The following is a 25,400-nucleotide window of genomic DNA, read 5'->3' on the forward strand; positions in this document are numbered from 1 at the left end:
ATGCAAAAAACTTCCCCTGTATCCTTGATTCTTGGTTTGCTTTTATTTGGTTAATTCACTGGAACATCATGCTGTTCTGGCCACTAAAATACAGCAGTATTTTAGCCATCTGGTACTCCATTGGTGTGTGAAGTAGAGAACAAATCATGTGATTGCTTTTGTGCAATAGGGCCAGGAATACGCCCATCATTTTCAGCATGTGAGAAGGTTGCATCTTTTTCTGACAGATGCATATCTAGTAGTGGTTTGCTTTTTGGCTTGAATCTAGACTACTGCATTTATGTAGTGTTCTCCTTTTCAAAAACTTTACTTAATGTAGAATGTGATGAAGCACCTTCTGATAGCAGTGAGTTGTAGAGAACAAACCATGCTATTTCACAAAAGCCTTTTTCCAGGATTGATAGACTAGAAGTTGCTGTCTTCTTTCAATTTGATGTTCTCAGAACTGCACAAACCATTATTTGGACCCAAGTCCTTATCATAAGAACCCATAGACTTGGTGGCTGTCCCACAACTGTGGAACTATTTTGCACCAAGACTCCTCAAGGTCAGACCCTGATCATTTCACTGAAAGTGCTGTGATCTGTTTTGTTTAGGCTATCCTAAATAGGCTGACCTAATATGTGGAGGTCACATAGTATTAGCATGAGTATGTTAGAAATAATAAATTAGTTTTGTATAAGTGTATTGTCTGCTTCATACTCTGTGCAATGCATTATTTCTCCTACACAGGGATTAATCCCAGTGTAAGAAATTGTGCTGGCTTAAAATAGAAAGAGGAAGCTAAAACATTCCTCAAGCCTCTACCATCTCATAATGCGAATAGCTGTGGCTTTAGAGATCTGCCTTCAGAGGAGAAAATGTTTTGTGTTCCCTAATAATCAGTTCAGACAGTACAAGGACCAGACATCCACGTGAAGATTACCACAATTCTCAGAACAACGGGTGACTTTCCTTATGACAATCCAGAGAGTTTTCTAGGAGTGGCCTCGGCATGAATTTTGTCCCTGATCCCACCTTAGTCTGCCATTTTTGAGTGTACTGCAAAAAAGGTGGAATAAAAATTATAAGAAATTAAAAGTTATCATGTTTTTCCTGTCGCTATTCTGTTTGAATTTGAAACATCTTCAAGAAAGGAACTGACATTGTATTGATATCATAACATATTTGTTCAGTCAGTTTCTGAGCCACTCAGCAATATCAGCTTTGGCTCAAGCCAGTGTATGCCACAGAAGCATGACCACAAAGTGGGTTGAGCTGCTGGCAATGTCGGAGACCAAGGACGAGGGGGAGAGAGGCTGGTGCGTGAGAGGGATATGCAGGCAGGCAGCCTAGGCTTACTGTAGAGGCTTGATGAGGCCTCGGAGAAGGGAGGAGTGGCTTTGGCGAGGAGGGGGTGGCCATGGGGTGTAAGGGGAGGGGTGGCTTAGGTGAACGGGGTTGTTGACTAGTGCAGTTAGCAAGCAAAGCAAGCAGAGGCTCAGCCCCTAGTATAGTCAGACCTCAGTTTGCAACCACCTCCATTTGCGACCGCTTCGGTTTCCGACCACCGCGGACCCAGAAGTGTTTACATCCGGGTTCCGTGGTGCTCGGATGTGCAGAAGCGATCTGTGCAGCGTGTGTGCGTGCAGAAGTGCTCTATTGGCGCTTTGTGCACGTGCAGAAGCGTGCCTTCGGCAAGCGACCGTTTCAGTTTATTGACCGAAACTAGTTTATTGGTATTATATTCAGCTTGCTCCTCTTTCTGTTATGTGGGAACCTAAGGATTAGTTTGCTAAGCCAAAATATATCAGCAGAAATTATGGAACTCCTCAAACCTGATTGTGTCAACATTGCCACCTATGGCAAAGCATGTGGCTATGTCTTTACTTTTATGTTTTCTTCCCTTCCCCATTGTTACTCACCAGCCCAGATTCTCTTAATAGTTCTTGGATTTTATTTTTATTTCTAGGTGCTGGCATATCTCTAGCTGCCTAATTTATTGGTTTTTCCTGTGCCACTATTTGTACATCAGTGCTTTCTCATGCGTTTCTGTAACTGAGCTCAGGTGTGAATTCAGTCAGCTATGTTCATAGTTGTGTAATGTTGATGTCTGTTTATGGAACAGGGAACTTTAATGCCAGTTTCTAGAAGCTTAAACTGTGATGTTGCCAGAGACCAATTGCAGTTTAGTTTTTTCTCTTGAAGATGCCTTCCTCTAAAGCCCAATGGACTTCTGAAGTGTCAAGGGCTACTTGCTATAATACTGGATAGGCCTTTCAATTTCTGACTGTTTTTGACTTCAGTGTCTCATAACTAAACATTCACGCTTTGGATTCTTCCCACATTTATATGCACAGATCAAGGTTCAATTGGGACCCTGGTTTTTGTTACTATGTGTGTTGATATGGTTGTTTGGTGCCGAATGACATTTGGTGTCCTTCCACATTTTTCACTAGGCGTAGATTGGAGAAGGCAGACTTCAGCCATATATGATAATTCATATATCTGCCAGAATCGGTCATAAAAAGGCAGGATGAGGTCAGGGGATGGAGCTTCACAGAATAGGGCACAATCTCTCGAAAATGCTTTTAAATTAGTGTACAGCTATTGCTTAAACGTGCCTTGCCCTAGTCAACACATAATACATGATCATTAGAGATCAATCTAACACAGTCCCTCTACAACAGTGTCACTAGAGTTAAGTAAAAAAGTGCATGCAGAACAGATAAGGGGATAGCAATATTTGGGACATTGGGAGTGTTGGAGGGGGTAGTTTACAGCAATCTTGGCTGTGTGTGGGAGGAAATGTTAAAATGTAGTGAGATGGTGTGGAGATCATGTGTGCCTGCCTGTAGCTATTGACCCACTGTCCACCACTGCTTGTGTCCCTCGGGGCCAAAGGGTTCCCCATTCCTGCTTTAAGCCATGATGGGATTGAGGAAGTGCAGGTTGGGGTTAGTAGAATATGTAAAGGAGATTGTGGATATTACTATCATTCCTTATTTCATTTTCTCCGATCATTTTCAGGAGAGTAGTTGGCAGTTGTAAGACTGCCAGTTCCTGAGCCCCTAGTGAACATATGTCACAGTTATTGAGACAGAAGTTTATTCTCTAATGAGAAAGACATGCTCATTAAAAAGCAAAAAGTGCCCCAAAGTGGGAAGCCACTTTGTAGCAGTTGCCCATAGATATGCTGGGTGGTTTCAACTAACTTTTACTCAGAGTAAACCCACTGAAATTCATGGATCAAACCCATTTAGGAACTCCATGCATACAACCTTGGATATAAATGTACTAAACAAATGCAGTTTTTAAAAACTTGATGGTGAAGAGTGTATGTTCGCAGGGAAGATAGTAAGAAAGGTCAAAATGATTGGTACATCAAAAGAAATTAAACCAAGATGTAGCTGGTTTCACCCTGAATATAATTCCTTCATTTCATAGTCAGTTTTAGGCACATCCCACTTTAATAAAAACATAAATAAACATTAGAAAAATATTGTTTCCTCACTCTTTCAGATGAGCAGCAAAACTAGGGCTCCGACAATTTCAGCATGATTGATTATGCTCATTAATTTCAATGGGTCTACTCTGAGTCGAATTAGCTACTGGTATATGCCAGTACCACCCAATCTGCAGTCCCACTGACGTTGTTTGATCAAGCTGCACATTGTGTTTGCTTGATAACTCAGAAAAGGGGGTAAAGCCTTTTGTGTTGTAGCCAGTGGTGATTGTTGGCTCTGGATAAATGTAGGTCACTCTCCCGCTCGTCTCTAGAGACCTGCCCAAGGAAGTAGTAGGCTCTTTATTCTTTTATGTCGTGTCTATTCTTGCTCACCCCTCCCAATCATGTCATGTAAGCATGCCAAACTATTATTTATTCTGTTTTCCCCCTATACAATTTATATACTGCTTGATTGTAAAGGGGGGGGAAGGCTCAAAGACTACATTCCCCCAGTCTCAAATCCCCTGGCAGGGTGAGGGGAGTGATAGAAGAGGAAGGAAGATGAAGCATAGCCAAAGGGGAATGGGTTACTCACTTGTCACTTGCACACTTGCAAAGCATGGAGGAGGGAATAGGCAACTGACATGCCTGATTTATCAGCCTGTTAATTGGGCAAGTTAAGAGGTGTGAAAGTGACTTCCTCTAAAGCACATACCAATATAGTTCAGTTGAATTGGTACTGAACTAAGAGATGTGGTATATCTATGTGTGTTATAAGCTCGGTGGTGATATCTAGTCAGAGGGGAAGGAGAAATGGGACAAGGGTGCAGAATTGGATCATGGGGAGGAGCCCAGCAGTCTTGAAGCTGCTGATCTAGAAGCGTCCTAATGGATTGTCTGGGGAGATACCTGCCTCGGGTGCCCCAACCACCATATTAGAGCCACCAGACTTGACAATGGCACCGCATCCTGTCATTGAAGTGCTCTCCACTCCCGCAAAGGCACCTCTGGCTAGATTGGAAAGTGAACAGGCCAGGTCAACTCTGCCTCCATCATAAACAACTGCAGTTTTCAGATCCTTGTGGATTCTTTTTTTTTTTAGAAATACAGAGCATTCTCAGTATTTCTTATCCCTTTATTTGATGATGCTGTATCCTATTTAATTTTAATTTATGGCACTATTAACTAAAGTGGTTTATTCTTTGTTAGTGTTTGAAGCTCTTTGGTGTCCTTCCCAGTGTTGGCTTGAGCGCACTAGCAATATCCTTTATCAGAATCCGTTTTCAGGCTGGATTCATTGCAGCATCCCATGCCCTTACAGTATTTGTATTCACAACCTTAGGTATGTATGTTGCTCTTCCTGGCTTTCAGTTAAAGCCTCTTACTTAATGTTGCCTGATGAGCATCTCTTATTCAGTAAATCAATCCTTGAAAATATATTTGTATTGTAGTATTTTTAGGTGTTGAGTAATAGAGAGACCTGAATCACCAAAGTTTTATCCCTCTTTTAAAAAAACTGCATGAAACTGTGTCTTTGTTTTGTGAGAACAAAATTTAAAGCTGAAGGAGGCAAGAAGAAATGCACAAATGTAGCAAGATTCTAGTAGCTGTATAGCTGGAAAAACTTGTTTTGTTTTGTTTTTTTGTTTGAATAATTGCATCAACCATCTGCTCTCATACTGCTAGGTAGTCTGTAGTTTTGTAAATTGATTGGAAAGCAGGAGTGGCGGTTGCCCATTGGGATTGGTAAGCCACTATGGGCCACTGTTGTGATGAAATAAACTAATAAATAATAGGTGGAGCCAGAGTCAATGACAGGTGAGGGCAGAGTCAACTAGTTTTAGTTTTGTCGGATCTACGTCTTGAATTAGACAGGTGGTTGTTGTTGTTGTTGGTGGTGATGGTAGGGCAAGGGCAATTTGAGATCAGACTGAGGTTGAAGGGGCAGTGCCCCTTTTGCCCAAATACACCACCCAACCTCCACTACTGGAAATAATAAAAAGTAGGCAGCTAAAAGACCATGCTTTTCACACTTGACTTAAGAAAATGATAGTTTGTACAAATAATTCCTGCAGCAAATGCTTAAAATGGAAATGCCTTGATAGCTGCCTTGAAATGTTTGCTATCAGTTGGTGAACTTATTGAAACATTTGCTATCATAAGCGGATGTAATTAACTCAGATTTGTTGGTCTGCAAGTCTATGTGTAGATCTGCATTAAAAAAAACACCAAGAAGAACCTATTTATGGACACGAAGTTACTTTTGTATATATTCAATAACTTCATATACCAGTATTCAGCATTGTGCTATTACAAATTTTCCATCTGCGCAAGCCATCAGCTGGTGGCTGATCTCCCATTAACAGGTGGATTGATCTCCCTCCTCTTTTGTGCTGTTCTGTGGGTTCTCCTGATACCCCCAGAACCAATTTTGGGGGCTTAGAGGGAGAAAAGGCAATTTTGCTTCTTTCACAGGGCTTCCACTGATGGGGTTCATTAGGTTGAGACTGACGTTTAAAATGGATAAAACCAGAAGTTTAAAACATTTTGCAGCTTAACATTTTGGAACTTTTTGCCAGGAAAGGAGGCAGTTTTTAACCTTTCCTTGCCCAGAAATCTCTCCCATGTCCTGCAACACCTTTTCACCCTGGTTCTTCTGTAAAAATCAGCAGAAATACTTTTTACTTTTAGTCTTTTTCCTCCCAGATCATTCTTAATAGGATAACGATTGTGTGTGTCTTTTATTTGGCTACTTTAACTGCTCATCATTTCACTGGGCAAGAACTTTTGTCTTGCTTTCCCATGTGACACTTTAAATTCAAAAAATGCTAAAACTGTGTTGGTATTTTCTTTTATCAGCCTAGGAAGCAACAATGCTTGTCAAGTGCCACCCTTGTGTGGTCTTTTAAGTTCCATTTGAGCCCTATATTGTATGTTACCTGTCTGCAGTTTACCCTCTGACTACAACTCAGTTACTTCATTCCATGACAAGTTAAGACGTGCACCGCCATGTTAAAGGAAAAACAGATTCCTTGATATCTGCCAAGAAGTTGTGAATAGGGATAAATGACATTCTGCCAAGGAAAGATGTCAACTTTTTCATCAGGCCTAATTTCCTTTTGTAGATTGTTGCTCACTCATTCAAAGTGACTATGTAGAACGAAGTAAGCTAAGCTACATCTGTTAGGATCAGAGATCTTGTTTCATAGCAATTCCTTTCCCCCCAATGGAAAAGAGTGTGCAGTTTGTAATAATCTGGTCGACATACAGTTGACCCCCAACTTATGCACATTTAACTTGCACGATCTCAGCTTTACGTGCTTGGTGGCTGACCAGCTGAAATTGCACAAATTAAGTGCTCACAAAGCGGAGAGCTTTAAAGCTCTTTCCATGTCAAGTTCTCCCAGTGCAGAAAGAGCTTTTAAGCTCTCCGCCTTGCTTTCTAGGCTCTGGTATACTCTAATGAGATGTTGAATGGCCCCGTGAGAACTTAATAATAATAATAATAATAATAATAATAATAATAATAATAATATATTTGTACTCCGCCCATCTGGCTGATTTGCATGGGGGGCAAGGCTTGCTCAATTAGCTGAATTAAGAAAGGTATGGATGCTCACATGGGGGGGAGGGTTCTGGGGTTGTTTTGACTATATGTGATTTAGGTTTTACGTGCAATCCCTGGAACACAAGTTGCAAGTTGACTGTATTATAACTTAAACTAGAATACTGCATACTTCGTGCAAATACTTGGACATGCATTCTTCTGAAATCTCTACCAGATGATGTACAGATGGTAAGTAACCCATATAGTTGATAATTACAGATGGAAGAAGATTAATCCACCCTCTATCAGTGAGTGGTGTATAAGAATATGGCTAATATGGGCAAACTCACAATTGTGATAAAAGCTAGAGAGGGAAAACAATAAAATGATCAATTTATACAGAAATGGAGCATGTTCATTTGTTAATGGAATGCTAGGATACAGGATCAACAATATTCTTTATTGATTAGCCAATTTCTTTTATTCATTCTATTTTACATAATTCGGTTTACTGATACGAATGGCTATGGTTATGATTATTTTTTCTGCTATCACATTTTTCCTGTTTGCTGACTGCAAAATTGTAAAAATTATTATAGTGCACTGTGGGGTTGTAAACTTTTATCACTTTTTTTGGGAGCCTACTTCAGAATAAACACGCTTAGGAATAATGAACAGCATACAAAAATGTCTTTACATCCGACAACCTGGTTCAGATATAATGGTAGACCATGGTTTGTTATAACAAACAGGAGACTTGTCTCATGCATGAGAAAATATTTTAAAGATTTAATTCCTGTTGGTTCTAAACTGCAGTTTCCTGTTTCGTCTGATTTGTCTGAAACACTGAATTGAACATAAGGGCTGCTTATTTTTGGATGATAGTGAGTGCCGATTGTGGCATGGTGTGACTGAAGTTCCAGCCCAGGGCAAAATTCTGGTTCTGTACAATAGGTTGGGAAATGACATTACATCCTCCTTTGGCCACGGCAGGTTGCTGGGAGGCTTGTAATCAAATGGACCTATCAGCTTAGAGCAAAAACCAGGAGTGAAACCTTTTATTCTCGTGTTGCAAGTGAGTCTGAGGCTCATACCAGCTTGTATTTCTAATACTGTACATTGTTGTGTATGAACTCTGCCACTGAGCCAAATCAGCTGATCCACTGCTGTGTACTTTGGTAAAGCTTTTAAGTAGGGAACCGAGGAGGTGCAACATAGAGAGTTTTCTTTTGGGGGGCTGATTCTACTATGTGAGAGCAGGGCCGTCTTGAGCAGGTCGGGTGCCCTGGCGCTAAGGCGCGGAGATCGCTCTGGTGCCCCCACCCTCGCAGCACGGCTTCCGCACGGCTTCGTCGCGCAGCGCCCCCCCCCCCCGGCCCGGCGCCCTGTGCCACTGGGAGTGCACCTAGAGCCGGGCCTGTGTGAGAGAACTCTGCTCACACTATATTTTGCCCCCTACTCCTTTTTTTCCTGGTGCTTCATTACTGAACAAGAGCGCAGGTTGGTTAGTTCTTAATAACTCTGGGTTGTTCATGTTGCAAGCTGAAACACGGAGTGAAAAGTGTTAAAAAATTCAGAATATTTAATGTTTAGGCATTTTGTTTAGCAAGGTTCAGTACTGGTATAATTATAGATGCATTGTATTGTTTACTGTAAGCATAGTGTGTGTGGATAAATATAGATTAATAGTAGCTGAACTGTTATGAGCTGACTGGGCATATGTCCAAGATAATAAAATATTGACAGACTCAGTTTTTTGTATAGTAACATTTTTAACTTTGCTGCGATGAGGCTCACATATATAGTTGGGAAAAGTTGGAAATGTAGATCAAGAAAACTACTTTTTAGTTCATTTCTTTTTCTGATTTAATGCACCAACTAGAAAGTTGTGCATGATCTTGCAGTTTAGAGTTTTTGCATGATCTTGCAGTTTAGAGTTTTGTTTCAATAGTGAATGTTGTTGTTTTTTCCCTTTCAGGTTAGCACTGTATGTATATGAATATCTGCTCCATGTAGGAGCACAAAAATCAGCGCAGACGTTTTTATCAGAGGTATGTTTCCTATAATTTTTATGTCTTCCAGAATTCTAGATAGCCAGTTTCACTTGATGGATAGGATCCAGGCTATTCAGTATACAGTGGTACCTCTGGTTACAAACTTAATTTGTTCCGGAGGTCTGTTCTTAACCTGAAACCGTTCTTAACCTGAGGTACTACTTCTGGGTGGTAACTTTAGCTGCACCGCTGCCGCGCGATTTCTGTTCTCATCTTGGGGCAAAGTTCTTAACCCGAGGTACTACTTCCAGGTTAGCAGAGTCTGTGTAGCCCGAAGTGTTTGTAACCCGAGGTACCACTGTATTATGAGCTGTGATTTTGTCCACTTATATGAGTTTACTCCACTCTAACTCATGTCTGGTGTGTACTCCTTCACTCTTTAAGGACAACTATCATGAAGGTGAGGGTGAAAGAGTACATCCATGCAGCAGCCACAGTTATTCTTTTTCAGCTGGAAAAAAGCAGCTGTGTGCGGTTGTTGCTTGCTTCTCTTCCCTCTTATTTGGTACTAGGACCATTTCCTGTAGGCAAACTTTACTTGCCATAGGTGATCGCTTAATTTAAATGAGTTGGTTTGAAGCAAAAAAGGTTGTTGTTGTTTTTTAAAAAAAGATTCAAGTATTGTATAGCCACATTAACAGCTGGATAAGATTTTCCTATGCTTTTCTTGCTATGCCCTCAGTAGCATAAACTTCACAGTATTGTGAATTGCTTCAAGACTTTTTGAAGAGAGAAGCAATGTATACATTTATAAAATTTCAACCTTTGAAAGAAATGGCTCTCTGCTTCTGTTCATAAAATTCATGAATAACACAAGTAACACAACAGAATAACACAGGTTTTCAACATTAATATCTGTGCATATAAGTTAACTAATTATGCAGTTCTTTATTGGAGTGGTCAATTTATTTCTATAAATATTTTCTTTTTCCTCTGGAGTCCCTGCTGGGGGGTAAACAAATGTGTCTGTTTCACTTTCTCACTTTTTCAGCCTTCAGTTCAGTTTGTTCCATTTCAATATCAGTTGGCAATTTTTTTAAAAAAAAACCCCACATGAAAATATTAAAACATTTTGTGTATGCTTCTCTTAATATACACATTTATGAACGGAATTTTCTCTAATATAGTGCATTTCCTTAGGTATATTATTGAAAATAATGTACAAGTCTTGGGTTGGAAAGGTGCATCGCAAAATTAAGAGAAGTGTAAATTTTGAAGGATAGAAGCACTTTGGCTCATGTATTGTAGTGTAAATTTCCTGTACCTGATACTTGACATCATTGGCCATTGGGAACAATAGACCTTTTGTAGGTGTCTGTTTTGGCACCTTTCAGTAAACTTTTAGAAAAATTATCCATAGTAGCTATGGCTGTCAGCTGATTCAACTTTCTATCAATTAATTAAACTTGAATTTGATTAAAACATTGAATATAGATTTTATTTTAAGGATAATGGAGAATGATTTTTTTGTGTGTAAGTTGAATATTTAGGGCACATCTTTCAATATTTTCTTTTCAATAATGTGGCTATCCAGCATAGCAGACAGAAAAATACATTAAAGAGCAGCAATGGTTTCAATAAATTATCCCAAAACACCAGTACCATGAAAGAGACAAATTGGCATTGAGTTTAAGCTAGGGACCGTGAACATCAGTATGTGGATCTTTTTTCTAGAAGAAAAATGTATCCGCTTCTAGTCAGAAGGGAAAGAGGTCTTTTTAACTAATATGTACCACAGAAGGAGAAAAGTGGCTAATCTGTGTGATCAGCAAGATGTTGTTATTTCCAGCTTTGGCTTTCCTCATTCATTTCGTGGTTCAGGTGACATTTGGTCTTTAATTCAAGCTTCAGGTGACTGATAATGACTAGCACGGATAGATAGGTTATTGAGAATCTCTTGTTCTTGCAATGTCATTGATCACTAGTAGGTACAAAACAAACAAAAGAAAATCATATTTTGTACAATGCATAATAGTGCCTTAAGATCGTCTGTAGAAGCCTTGCTCCAAAGACCCTCTTTAGGAGAGGTGCATTGGGCTTTCACAAAGAAGAGGGCCTTTTCTGCAGTGATGCCTTCCCTAAGGAGGCACAACTGGTGCCAACATTATAAGCTTTTTGGCACCAGGTGAAGACCAGCCTATTTGTCTCGGAATTTTTGATTAATTTTGCTGTATTCTGTTGTTTATATTTTGTCTAGATGAAAAAATTTCTAATCACTATTTATGCTGGTTTTAGATAAGATGGGAAAAAAATATCACATTGGGCGAGCCCCCAGGATTCTTACACTCTTGGTGGTGGTAAGTATTTCAAGCTTTGCAAAAATACTGTTTTGTACGAAATCTTATTTTTATTAAAAATAACTAGAATCTACTGTTAATCCCTTGGTTTCTTTTTCGGAAAGACTAATGTTCAGGTTTTCCAATACGGTGTCTCTTTCTCTGGGTTTCCCCACCTGCACCACCAAGCTAGAAAAAAACCTCACCTTTACTTGGTTCCTAGTTGTTTGTATACTTCTGAAGTCCATGGGTAACTTGCAGAGTGGTTTTTTTTCTGACTGGGGGGTGGAGGAAGGTCCCTGCAGCTGCTAGTTCTCTGTCTGCTGGCTGGGCTTGGGTAGGTCTCCCCCTTGCCATGATATTCTCCCTGGAAGGCAGGAGGAGCAACTTCCAAGACAGGTCCATGCAGCGGCCTGTGGTGGGGGGGACAGGCAGCTGGATACACTTGCCCCAAGCCTCGGAAGGCTAGGCTGGCTCCGGGACCCACCTGGGACCGGCTGTTTTCTGTTTTAGTTTATAACTTTATTTTAGCAAGACTCCTGCCCCAGTTCTGATGAGCTCTGCATGGGCCTGCTCCCAGAGGCCTTGGTCCCGTTACTGATGGCACCGATCAGACTGTGTTTCCTTTAACACTGCAACATTTAAAATAATTGCATGCATTTGTATATTATATATTAGCTTGGTTTACATAGTCCTCCTTTTATTTTGTTTTTTTAAATAAAAATATAATTCTAAATGTTTACAATCTGTAATTTTCTTCAATGTAAATAAACATTGGAGTAAAGTAATAGATTTTTATCCGTCCTGCTCCGCTAGCTCACTCTTCTCCCTTTCTGTCCCTTATATGAAAGTTTTGCAAGAGAATACGTGCTGCACCCTGGAGGTTCAGGCTGGATAATTGTTAATGAGCTTTTAAATGTATTTAAAGCTTTTTCTCATATTGTTTTAAGCTCTGGGTTGATTGTTTGCTTTTAGAACAGGTGCTCCTTAAAAAAAGCAGCAAAAACAACTTCACTTGTTAGATTTTCTTGTTATCCATGAGAGTTCTGAAATCTTTTCTCCATGCTTAAATCACAAAATATATAATTTGGATATTCTTCACACAGCACACCAAAAATAATAAGTAAAATGTATAGATGTTGTTTAGTCTGTGTAAATAGTCAGTTTAGTCCAGGGGTCCCCAGACTTACCGAGCGGCGGGCCGGTGCCCGCCGCGCCGACCGCGCGGTGGGCCGGACGGCAGGGGAGTGCGCGCGCAGCGGGCCGGAGGGCGGGGGAGGGCGCGCCCGTGCGCATGCGCACACGCACACGGGCGGGAAAAAAATCGCCGAAAATCGCTTGTGCGCATGCGTATGGGCCTCCCCCGACCCGGAAGTGCACCAGAAATGACCTCTTCCGGGTCGAGAGAGGCCCGTACGCATGCGCACAAAGGATTTTCGGCGATTTTTTGCCGATTTTTTAGATCGCCGCCGCGCCGCGCGCCGGGGGTCGTCGCGGGCCGGATTGGAAGGCCGATTGGGCCGCATCCGGCCCGGGGGCCGTAGTTTGGAGACCCCTGGTTTAGTCTTTAGTGCTCTTAAGTTTGCAGAACTTCAGCAGTTTGTAATGCCAAAATGCTGATGCTGCACAAAACATAGTTGGAAAGCATGAAGAGAGATGGTAATCAGTACTGTAATTACCATAATAATTTGTGCATATGTTTGGGATCATACACCTGAAATACATGTAAAGTTTTACAATGCTTTTTTTGTCGCCCCCCCTCCCCATTTTTAGTGTTTTTTGGGATCTCTATTGCGCAGCTCCAGAAAGACGTGAAACTTGTGAGCACTCAAGTGAAGCTAAAGCCTTTCATGACTATGTAAGTTTTATGCTTATTGACTCTGTTTTGCCTGTTGGCTTGTTGACAGGTAGAATCTGCAATTATGTGGCACTTTCCCAGTGTTTAGGAGAGGTTTCTTTTGCCAAGTTCTTCAGTTCCTGTGATACAAAGAGGAAGGGAAACTTACCTTTGCTGTGAAAGAGTTTATTTTATGTAGGCTAGCAAGGGTTCATCCTTACAAAAAACCTTCCAGATATCAGCCCTATGGTTAAAGTCAAAGTGGTCATACCTTCCTAAACTGAATATGTTTGGCATCGGTCGAGAGGAATGGGAAGCGTAAGCAAGAGCAGATCTATAGGCAAGAGCAAAACTATCTAAGGCTATACATTATTAACCATCACTATTGTCTGAAAGTAGCTAACGAGGAAAAAATAGTTTATGGGGGAAAGCCAAAAGCAATAAATAGAAGCATATGCAAATCTGTTAGTGGTCTACTTATGCAAGCTTTAAGAAATGGTTTGGGTGCTACTAGCTAGCAACCTGAGCATAGTTTTTAAATGGATGTTTTAAAATAGATGGACGCTAGTAAACGGGACTTTATCACAAGACACCCCCAAGATATTGCCTCCTAGCTTTAAGATGAGGCTGTTGGGTGATTCCTTTACCTTAGACTTGGTGGTAGTCTAGAATACATTATTAAAGTAAAATATTATTTTGATAGGTGTGGTTGTAAGCAAGTATGCTTAGGCTTTTATTTTTCTCTGAAAATGTCATTGTCATGTTGTAAATTGGTTTCAGCTGTGATAATGCGTAGAAAATATAAATACTGATTTGATATAGTTTATATGTTCAAAGTTGGAGGATTTGATCAGTAAAAGGACTAGTTAATTGTATAAACTAAATACTAATTCACAAAACTAATTTTTTCATGCCTTGTACTCGCCTCTTCTCTTCTCTGCTTCCTGTACTAGCCATGGTAATAGCCACTTTCAGATGGCACGCTAAACTATAGTGCAGTGGCAGTCTTTGGGCTTTCAAATTCAGCGGTGCCCCATATGACTCCAAAATTTGGTGCTCCCCCTTGCACTTTGTTCTAAGTCACTGTTGCGGTGTAGAACCATTCTTGGTTCAGCTCCCCGTGCAGGTACTTCCCTAAATCCACCCCTGCCATAGCAACATGTCAGCCAGCCCATGAGTGGGTGAAGTCGAGCACATGCACTGCCACATCTGCAGATGTAAGGAGAAGTGGAGCTGTGTGTCATCCACAGATTGCTGACAACATACTGTGACACTCTGGATAACTGCTCTCAGCAGATTCTTGCACTTAGTTCTCATCATGCTAAAACATGGTTTAGCAAAATGTCCAAGCTGGGCCATTATCTTCTGAAAGAGTCTACTGTGCTGTTGACTCAATGAAAAGAGAGAGAGAGAGCTGTATCAATATGTGTTTACTGAAGAATATGTGCTTTATAGGGCCAGGCTTTACCCACAAATGGCCTGGGTCACATGTCACATTAAACACACAGTGGTACCTCGGGTTACAAACGCTTCAGGTTACAAATTCCACTAACCCAGAAATAGTACCTCAGGTTAAGAACTTTGCTTCAGGATGAGAACAAAAATCGTGCTCTGGCGGTGCGGCAGCAGCAGGAGGCCCCATTAGCTAAAGTGGTTCTTCAGGTTAAGAACAGTTTCGGGTTAAGAACGGATCTCCAGAACGAATTAAGTTCTTAACCAGAGGTACCACTGTGTTTGAAAACAAACGATCGTTTCATGTGAATAAGCCGCATGATGGCACACACTTTTCAACAGTTCCCACAGTGCGTCTTCCCTGTTCCTGCTGCAATGGCACAAATGAAACAATCCAGAGTCTTTCTTATCATACTACTAGGGTTCATGGCTTGCATCCCTCCAAACAAACACACAATGAAGTGGAACCAATATTTGTTCTTGGTTTGCTGCTTGTGGGGTGTTTTGGAGTGAAACAAGCCATGAGCCTGGGTTTGGCTGGCACAAGCCACACTCTGGCTTCACCTGTTCACTTTTTCATTTGTCAGCATTTTCCTAATTCTTCTAGGTTAGCAATAAATCAGAAATATAAAGGACGTGATCTAAGTCCTTTTGGATTTTTAGTAAGCGAGCATATGCTCAGACATGAGATAATTTTACAGTGCTTAACTTTGGTGAGGTTGCTCTCCACATTTGCATACTCCTGCAAAGGAGTCTCTCTGCTTTATTAACAGGTTGCATGTTTGGATAAGTGGATGCTGACTTCAATACAAATTTTAAAAATGTGCTGGAAGTGGGTTATGTCTGAAAAGAAAACTGCCAAAGGGAAGTCTTGGCAGCAGCATGAAATCACAGAGTTCTCTCCCCCCAAATCCAAACATGCTGCCTATTTGTTTGACAGATACTCAAGTGCCCTAATGTGTACGTAACCTGAACTGGTATGGGACAGATAATCTTTGGGGAAAGGTTTAAATTAATACTGTAAAAATTGTATGAGAAAAGCTTAGGGAAGGTCCATAACTTAGTGGTGTAGAACATCTGCTTTGCACGCAGAATGTCCCTGCTTCAATTCCTGATATCTCCAGGTTGAGCTGGGATAGAACCCTGCCTGAGACCCCAAATGTAGATAGTACTGAGCTAGATGAAGCAATGGCCTATTTCAGTATAAGAACAGCTGCCTATGTTCCTAATTCACATATAAGATTCCTTATTCTAGTTACCTTATGCTTATTAATGAGAAGTCTCCAACTTGTGTTCTGTGTTTCCCAGGCAGTGTAAAGCCTTTACAGAGTGAGTTTTGTTAGAAGACAGGTTTGGAGACTTAGTGTTATAGTTTACAACTCTGGTTACAAAGCTGAGACTTCCGGGTATAGGGTGGTTTACAAATTCAATAAATAATAATAATAAGAAGTACAAATAGTTCGGGGGCAGGGCAGAAGCAAGCACAGGCATTGTTGGTTCCACAGCAATATCAAATCTGGCTTATAAAATCCATCCAGCTAACCCGCCCCCCCCCCAGCAAAATCTAGCATGTTTCGCTTAAAGCTCTCAGCGCCCCCCCCCATTTCCAGACCAGGCCACCCATTTTCAATAAGAAATAGGGGGGCATGACTCTCTTGTATGTTCTGCAGTTTCTTAAAGCTCTCAATTACCTAGTACCCTACTCTCCATTGTCCTGGTTTATACATCAAAAGTGGGGTCCATATATCCATCTTCATATATCCATTCATTGGGTACATATTACTTTATACCTTGGATGTATTTGTCTGTGCACCTGGTGCTTCTTTGCATTTTTCCAGTCTATTTCCTTACATGATGTCAATGTCAATATCCCAATAATAGTGTTAATCATGAGAAATTAAAAATCTGCATCTACTCAAAACTTAACATAAATATATTATAGCATATATAAGCATGTTAAGTAAAATTAAGCCAGTACTTTCTTGAAAATAAGATGCATGCTTCTGCAAGTTGTCAGATTTTTATAGTTTAAAATAAATCTGAAGCAATTCTGTGTGGTATGCAATTTCTTTTTTTGGGGGGGGGGGCGTTCCATATAATCATTATTCACATACAGTGGTACCTTGGGTTAAGAACTTAATTTGTTCCGGAGGTCCGTTCTTAACCTGAAACGATTCTTAACCTGAGGCATGCTTTTGCTAATGGGGCCTCCTGCTGCCGCCACACATGATTTCCGTTCTTATCCTGGGGCAAAGTTCTCAGCCTGGAGCAACTACTTCCTGGTTAGTGGAGTTTGTAACCTAAAGTGTCTGTACCACTTTATTCTAAGGTGTTAATGTGTTAAAATATTTTAAGGGGTGTAAACTCCATGAACTGATGTGCTGCAAAATGTGGTTTCTGCTGTTTGGAAGCAGAACATTTTCTGGAGATGCTGCATGAAACCAAGAGGAATTGCGTATTCATAGCTGTCTGACCCTGTAGGACAAGCTTGTAATTTAATGTGAATTTAGATCCCGACCCTCCCCCCCCCCCGACCTCTGTTGGAGCAGAAATTTGCTTTTCACATTAGTATAAAATTAGAAGATTGCAGTTTATTCAGTCAGACACCTATGTGGTATTTTGCCTTGATTTGCTGAAATAAGAGTTGCTTGGATATTGAGCATGTAAACAAAACTGGATACTTTTAAAAAAAATCTAGTGTTTTGTTTTTAGCTACAGTGGGTGCTTCTTTGTCTTATAGTTTGTTTTCTTTGTGTGGTTTAGAGTTGAGAGAAATGGCTACTTATTCCTTTCATTTTATCTACCTGGGAAATTCTTTTGCTCCTAACCTGTAACTGGTTTTTAGTCTTTGCTTGATAACTGCTGTCACTTGACAATACTCTTCTCTTACTCAACTAAATCCAGTGGTGTTGCTGGAGTAGTACGTGAAAATCGCTTAGTTGTTCCCTGCAATCTCTCCTCCTTTGCTTCTGGGTGGGGTGTGTGTGTGTTATCATGTTCTTCCCCATATTCAGCAGTCTTGAAGCATCTGGAAGTGACTAAAAGAGATCCCTAATGTTCCTGCAGTAAGGCTGCAAACGGACATCCCCATCTGGGGGTCATAGACAATCCAGACTCAAGCTGTGATGAGGGGAAGCCTAGGTTGGTGGAAGCACGCTATAGTAGATTTAATCCTGTGCAGTACCTTGTAGAAACAACAGCAACTTTTATTATATGGCCATAGGCCCAGTAAATGCAGTAGCTAGTGCATCCTCCCTTCTTTGATGAATGGACACACAACTGGCAATTGCACATATGCCACGAAAACAATTTCCTTACAATTTCAGAACTGTGAACAATTACAGAATGCGATTAAGAAAAAATGGTTGTTGCAAATGGGCATGTGCATTGCATCTTATTGGCTTTAAAACTCAATATCCATTGTCTGCTTTGAGTATTTTAAAATATTAAGGCCTCTATAAAAAGCACTTTCAAATAATGACTGTGTATTGTGGTCTGTTCATATCAGATCCTCAGACCTGTCTAGCATTAAGTAGAACAGATAGGTAAAAAAATTAACAATTTGGACTCAAGTCTCGGAGACACCAGAACCTGTATGATTGGGGTGGGTGTGGGGGAAGAGGCAGAGATATACAACTCAATAGCTGATTGTTTGTGACTCTGAGCTACTGCAGAGTATTGGATATTGGTAACTAATTTTCAGTTGTCCAGAATGATCCTTTAAAAATCTAGATAAAAATATTTCTTTCTAATTGTCTCTGGATTTGAATTGTATAAAACAATTAAATATGTAATGCGTTCAATTCACCTTAAGGAAAAATAGCCTTTACTTTTTGTTACTTGTAATTAAGCTTTGGTACCATACGTAGGAGGGACATTGATGGCTGTTCCTGCTTCAGAGAACAGCTTCCATTTCTGACTTTGCAAGACCTCTGCTTTAATTTTTAATCCTGACTTGCCGGGCATTCAGATGCACTGCCTGTAACTATACTAGAATCAACATATTACTGCAAATGTTTGATGAACCATGGAATTAGTTCAGCATTCATTTCCAGTTACTTGGTTTCTAAATGTACTCTTTTGGGACCTAAACAGGGTTGTCAATATTATTTGTTGCAGTTGCTCAGCAGTTTTATGTTTAATATTGTTCAGAGGTTTTTGTTTGTTTGTTTTTAATTGCACCAACTGCCTTCCTGAAGGAACAGAAAGAGTCCCATATTAGCATAAATGAAGAAATACATTTTCATGTAGCCATTCATCAATATGGTATTTGAGCTCAATAAATTAAAATGGTTATGGTTTTCTTAGACATTTTGGCTCAGTACAATAACAGTAGTCAAAATAAGCCTACCTTTGTGTCAGGGGCGCTGATTTGCCCCCTGCATTGACGGGGCCTGACCCACCCTTACCCAGTGGGCCAGTGATATGTGCAAAGCTCAGATGCCAGAAGCAATGGGAAAGCCAGCTGCGTCCTCTCATCTTCCTCCTTCTGGCTTGGGGAAAATGGAAGAGAGGAGGAGGATCCAGGAATTAGCCAACCTCCTCAGTGAAGGGCCATGATACACACTTGGGCAGTGACGGCTTCTTCACCCTTCTTTCCACCTGATGTGAGGCCCCAGAGCTCAGAACCAGGACCAGCTCCCCACCAGATTTCTACCTCCTCACACCACCCCCGGCCTAGGCAAGAGCAGAGCAGCCCGAGCAAGGGCGATCATCTTCAGAAAGGTGATGAAGAAAGGCAGCTCCGCTGGGGGAATGAGGGGTGGGGAATCTGCGCTGGACCCACAGTGCCACCATAGGAGTCAATTCCTAGGGGCTGTTGGGGACTTCAGCCCCCGCAATAAAAAATTTTAGGGGACCGCCCCCGAAGTTAATGGGCATTGCCATTCAAATGGTGTGTGAGCACTGTGTCATGTGATGATTATGTGGGATTGGGCATACCTTATGTGGGATGGGGCTTACCTTACCCAATATTGTATTTTGGTGCCAATGAGGACAAGTGGAAGAGCCCGAACTTCAAGCTCCGAGCTACAAGTAGAGGCATCGCTCCACTTGGGGCAGCTCAGCCCAGCCCGCCCTTTCCTGTTGCTCTCAGCAGCAAAAGCTGCCTGCTCCCTTCTGCGGAACAGGTGCCATTTGCCAGTTAGAAATTACAGGGTGGTGTGAGGGCAAGATGGTGGAGAGCTGCCCCACTCGGAGTCCCAGAGAGTTCTTTTCTTCCCTCCATATAACACACAAGTGCTTCTGAAGCCCTGTTTGGAGTTTAAATTTGCAGATCAACCATTGCAAGCACGCGCACACACACACACAAAACCAACATTCCAATGTAGAAGCATGCCCTGTCCAAATTGCAAAAATGCCTATGCTTTCAGTTAATAAATTCTCTCTCTCTTGCTCTCTCGCTCTCTTTTAAAGGCCATTGACTGCTAACGTCAGGTTGTGCCGTGTTCCCTGCCTTTCCCAGGGAGACCGTAGGCAGCTTGGAAACAGGAGGTGGTTGGGGAGTTGTTGTTGTTTCTAGTGGAATGGGCTTTAACTCGGAAGTACAACTTGGGCTGGAAAAGGCCGCACATGGTATAGGGAACGCGTCTGCATAATTGCTGGACACGGAACCGTCGAAACAGTGGTTGGCTATCCAAAGGAGAGCATCAGTTTGAAGAAGCAAGCCAAAAGAAACGCAAGAAAAATAAAACCACTACACATGGGGGCAACACAAAGTGTAGTAGTGATACATACCTAATTTATTGCAGTGCATTGCAACATGCATTTTTTTTCTCAATTGTAGCTGCACTTTGGCTCTTTTAGGCCCTGTCCTAAATTTGTTCATTATGACTCATTATTTGAAACTGGGTAAATTGCCTTCCTTTTTTATACTTAGGTTATGCATCTGTAGGTACAATGCAGTTTCTGTTTGTCCACTAACTTGAAAATAATGGTAATGAAAGTCTGTACTAAATGTTAATCACTTAAATATCTTACTATTAATGTGCTACAAACAGATTGATTTATTTCTGTATTTTAAAGTAACTTGGACTTCATCAAGTTTTGTTAGCCAGTAAACAAAGGGATGATTGAAAGATCCTGAAGATAAACTTCTAAGGATGGGAATTCTACATGCCTCTGGTCAATTGAGTTACACTTCCCACTCCCACCCTGTCGCCTCCTACTTTAATTATACCTAGTGATCTGTAGCACAATGTGTAAAGTATTTATGCCTACAGTTCTAAAACCTTCTCATGTCACAGCAAGAGCCTCCTCCAGACACATAGTAGTAAATAATTTGAGCCCTCATAAGTATAATTAAAAACGAAGCAAACTAGGCACAGAGCCAGGTAGACAATGGAAAATAGGATGAGCATGTTGTAAGCACATTCTCTTATGAGAAGGATCCCAGGACAGCTAAAGTGTTCCTAAAAGAAAAATGGAACTGTTCCTAAGAACTAATGAGGGCTCATGGATCCACTTGACAAGTGGATCACAGTGGATCCACTTGGCAAGACCTAAGACCATTCCCTATATGTGAATTCTGTCCTCTTGCAATTTGACTTTGACATTTGTTTGATATTTTTCCAAGTTGAAGTGCTTAAAATTATATAGCTTGCTTCATCCAAATTCTTGATGATGTGGAACTTTTTTATTCTTTCTCATGAGTTCTTGCTATTAGCGCCACTGTTCTCCTCATTTGAAAAAGTAGCTACTTGCTCTGATCTCTAGTAGAGGCTTTATGTATGTTATCATAGGAAATATGGTAAAAAATATAATAGATTGAACAATATAACACATAGCTTGAAGATAAACTTGTTTCCATGACGACGTTCTCTAAAATAGTTAAGTCTGGCAATAAGTAGAAATGGTGTTATGCAGTGATCATTAGGTCAGTCATCTGTTTATTGAATTAAAGATTATGGATTTACAAGATCTCACCCCTTTTCTCTACATTGCTACGATCAAGCCATGTGATTACATGTTCAATTTGCATGTTACTGGATTGCGTTTGTAGACACAAGTGTGTAAAATGTAGCTAAGCATTTGTACAATCTAAAAGATATTATGCTAATTTTATTTGGCAAAATGTATTTACTGTAAGCTTTGAAATACTTGCATCTGTGCAATTCCAAACAGTACTTTTTAGAAGGTAATACAGTGGTGTTTGGATTCACCATAAATCACGTTTGAATGTCTTAAAATTTTATACTCAAAACTTGGTTTCAGTTACTTTGAATCCATTCAGAACCAATATCTAAGGACAATATTCTAGGTACCTACAGTGGGCCACTCTCATTTCTGTAAAAATTAAGCTAATCTACTAAAGTTGGTATCTTTAAGAAAAGGATGGTAACCTCCTGGAAATACGGAAATAGTCAAAAACTCCCAGAGTTAGACCTGATTAATATCCATGGCAGTGACTTTGAGTTATACCAGTCACTAAGCTCACAGCTATGATAGCGTTTCCATCTGATTTTTTTTAATGAAAGTTTTGGACTTCGATGAGGCAGTATATCTTTTATTTATAATTTGTATATGTAAGTTTTGCTATATATGGTTGAAGGAAGCTCCCAACGCTCTGTATTGGGTAGAAGGGAGAAGTTATAAAGATTTAGGGAGCTCCCTGCCTCCATATTTAACAAAACGTACATACCCAAAGTATTGAAGATACTTTGCCAAGATTGCATAGTTTCTGCTCTCTAGGTGTAGGAAGGTTGGTTTACAGGGTTTCTTCTGGAGGACCACAGGCATCAGTATGGTCAACCAGTGGTGGAACATTGCAGTGCAGTCTATGTGGTTGCCCTAGACCAGGCATAGGCAACCTTGGCTCTCCAGATGTTTTGGAACTACAACTCCCATGATCCCTGACCACTGGCCCCGTTAGCTAGGGATCATGGGAGTTGTAGTTCCAAAACATCTGGAGAGCCAAGGTTGCCTATACCTGCCCTAGACCAACGGTTCTTTACCTTTTTTGGATCACAGACTCCAGAGAATCTGATGCAAGCTATGGACCCACTCCCCAGAAAAATACATATAAACACAAGCACACAATTTATTGCATTGGAGAAGTCATTTTGTTTGTGTCCAGTTCATGGATCCTCCTGAAGCCAATCCATGAATCCCCCAGGGGTCCATGGACTGCAGGTCATCAAACCTTGCACTAGACAGGAATGTACAGTATAGCAAACTGGTTGGGGATGACAACAAAGGGATTAGATAGGAGAGGATGTGTTGGTCTTACTTCCCTGACAAAGACACATAGGATCCTATTTGATCTAGGTAGCTTTCTGCTTGTAGTTTTCTTTATTAAAAAACAATGGACTGAATCCCATATGATTGACTGCCAGCACAATTTAGAACAATAGATGAAGAAGGTCAGATAGCAGGAGACTGTCAACTTTGAAAGTGTTGAGTTAAATTATAAATGAGTAGGATGTTGCATTTTTTTATTTTTTATTTGTAATGAACATTACTGTTGGTTGTTGTTACAAAATATATTGGAAGTTGCAACGAGGATGCTATTAATAATTTTAATAATTTTGAATGGTGTGGCACTGTTGTTTGACTGGTGGTGGACTATAGCAAAGTAATAATGATTTGTCATATGTATTCACATAGGCAAAGCTATGTTTGGTTAGAATTATAATTAGGGGAAAATGCATAAGTTGAATTAGCAGTTGCATTTATAGTGTAATTGATAGCTGATGAGCACTATTTTATGCCTTCATAAGCTGAATCAATAGAACAGTGTAATGCTCTCAGTCCTATAGAGCTGATGAGAACTGTTAAGTGGCTACAGGTGTTTTAAGACATAACACTCAATGATACTGGCAGCACACCATCCCTACAGTCTTCAGACCTTTTTGAGCCAGTGTGATGTAGTGGAATAGAATATTGGTGGCCCAATGACACTGAAATTGCTGCTCAACCATACCTATCACTAGGTGGTTGGGTCAGGGATGTACTCTCTGTCTAATCTACCACTTTACAGGGTTTTATGAATATAATATATTGGGGGTCATGAATGTTGTTCTGACTGTCTTGGAGGACACAATATTGTCTGGTTTTTGTGCATTTGTATAATCAGACGTTTTGTTCATTGTCCAAATAAATTAATACAGATTAAGCAGCACTTATTATTCATGGTACCGTTAATCCTTTTCTTATTTTGCTAGCTAATGTTTGAGACAAGGCACTTGACTAGACAGACTAGGTAGTAACAGTCCTGGGTATATAAATAATAATCCAACAAGGCAGTTCTTCGGTTCTTAAGCGTTTCTGAAATCGCTCTTCAATTATTGCCCCAATTTGGCCAGTGCATGCTCTCTAGCACTTGTGAAATAAATGCATTCTGAAATAACTTTTGAATTCAATTTTCAGTAAAGTTTATCTGAGGCCATGTCAGGCACAGACTAATATGCTTGAGACACATCACTGTCATTCATGATCAGGTGGCTCTTGATTCAGAGTAATAAAAAAAAATGAAAAGATCAATAATGTTCATAAGGAATTTTTGAACAAACTTATGGGAAAGCAAGATTTCCTGAGATCATGTGTAGAAATTACTCTGTTGCTCTTATTTATTTGTTGTAAACACAGACTGCAAATAACGGGGGAGAGAAGGCAGGCAAAATGCGAGGGGGATAGTGAAAGGTACAGGAAATTGAATGCAGATTTCCAAAAAATAACAAGGAGAGACAAGAGGGCCGCCTTAAACGAGCAATGCAAAGAAATAGAGGAAATCATTACTCATACAGGTGTATATTCCTTTTTCCCAAATAAAAGTATGCTGTATCTGGAAATACATTGTACCTCCTCAGCATTTACTTCTTTGCAGCAATAGCTTTTCATTCCATGCCGACAAAGTAACGTGCCACTGCTTGTTAAAGTTGAATATGAGCTCATCTTCACCGGCTCCCTTTTGAAATTCTACTCTTTTTTTGTTTAACTAATATACGTGGCTCTTAAAATCATCATTTTATCTCCTAATTAGTATCAAGCTTCAGAGATGGAAGTAATTATCTCAATTTCTTGCCTGACATGAACATAAATATGCTGAGGCTGTGTTTTTACCTCAGGTCAATTTACAACGCCATACAAAAGTCAGCTGCTTGTTAGTCTCCTCTCTCTCTCTGCATCCCAAAAGCAACCAATGATTTTTAGGGATAGAAGAGCCCATAAGCATCAGACGTCTTGCCTTTTAATCCCCCAAAGCCCTTCTTACTGTTTAAGATTGTAACATTTAAAAATATTTTCTGCCTGATCCTTTAGAGGTGTTGGCACCTGAACCTCAAACCATTTTACTTGCAAAGCATGAGCCCTACCACAGAACAATGATGGTGTGTGTGTGTGTGTGTGTGTGTGTGTGTGTGTGTGTGTAACAGTGTAAAACAGGCATCCCCAAACTGCGGCCCTCCAGATGTTTTGGTCTACAACTCCCATGATTCCTAGCTAAGAGGACCAGTGGTCAGGGATGATGGGAATTGTAGTCCAAAACATCTGGAGGGCTGAAGTCTGGGGATGTCTGGTGTAAAACAAGATATACCGGTATCAACAGATATACAGCTACAGTGTAAAGCAAGATTTGTGTAGGCATAAATCCAACCTTTTTGTTCATATATTCATAGAGGTGTTGAGTTTCATAGCTACATGGCGGTTTGCTGGTGTCTGTGGAATATGGTTACCAATACAGTAGTTAGCTCCTGCACTGATAGGGTGCTGCCAACTGCCAAAGGGATATGTACTGTACACATTGCAGAGTGACTATATGTGTGATACAATTATCTCCACCACCCTGTTTACAAGCTATGATGAAATGGGC

General features: G+C 40.5%; 1 protein-coding gene across 3 annotated transcripts in view; it reads left to right on the top strand.

Annotated features, from left to right (window-relative positions):
• Positions 1 to 25,400, top strand: part of SSBP2 (single stranded DNA binding protein 2) — a 121,303-nt gene that overhangs the window by 27,684 nt on the left and 68,219 nt on the right. For all 3 annotated transcript variants that reach the window (XM_035100274.2, XM_035100271.2, XM_035100272.2), the window contains exons 2-4: positions 8,953 to 9,025; positions 11,264 to 11,325; positions 13,078 to 13,162. In XM_035100274.2, coding sequence (XP_034956165.1) covers positions 8,953 to 9,025; positions 11,264 to 11,325; positions 13,078 to 13,162 — 220 coding nt within the window. The remainder of the gene's footprint in view (positions 1 to 8,952; positions 9,026 to 11,263; positions 11,326 to 13,077; positions 13,163 to 25,400) is intronic.

Source organism: Zootoca vivipara, chromosome 11, assembly GCF_963506605.1.
Source record: "Zootoca vivipara chromosome 11, rZooViv1.1, whole genome shotgun sequence".
Taxonomy (NCBI): domain Eukaryota; kingdom Metazoa; phylum Chordata; class Lepidosauria; order Squamata; family Lacertidae; genus Zootoca; species Zootoca vivipara.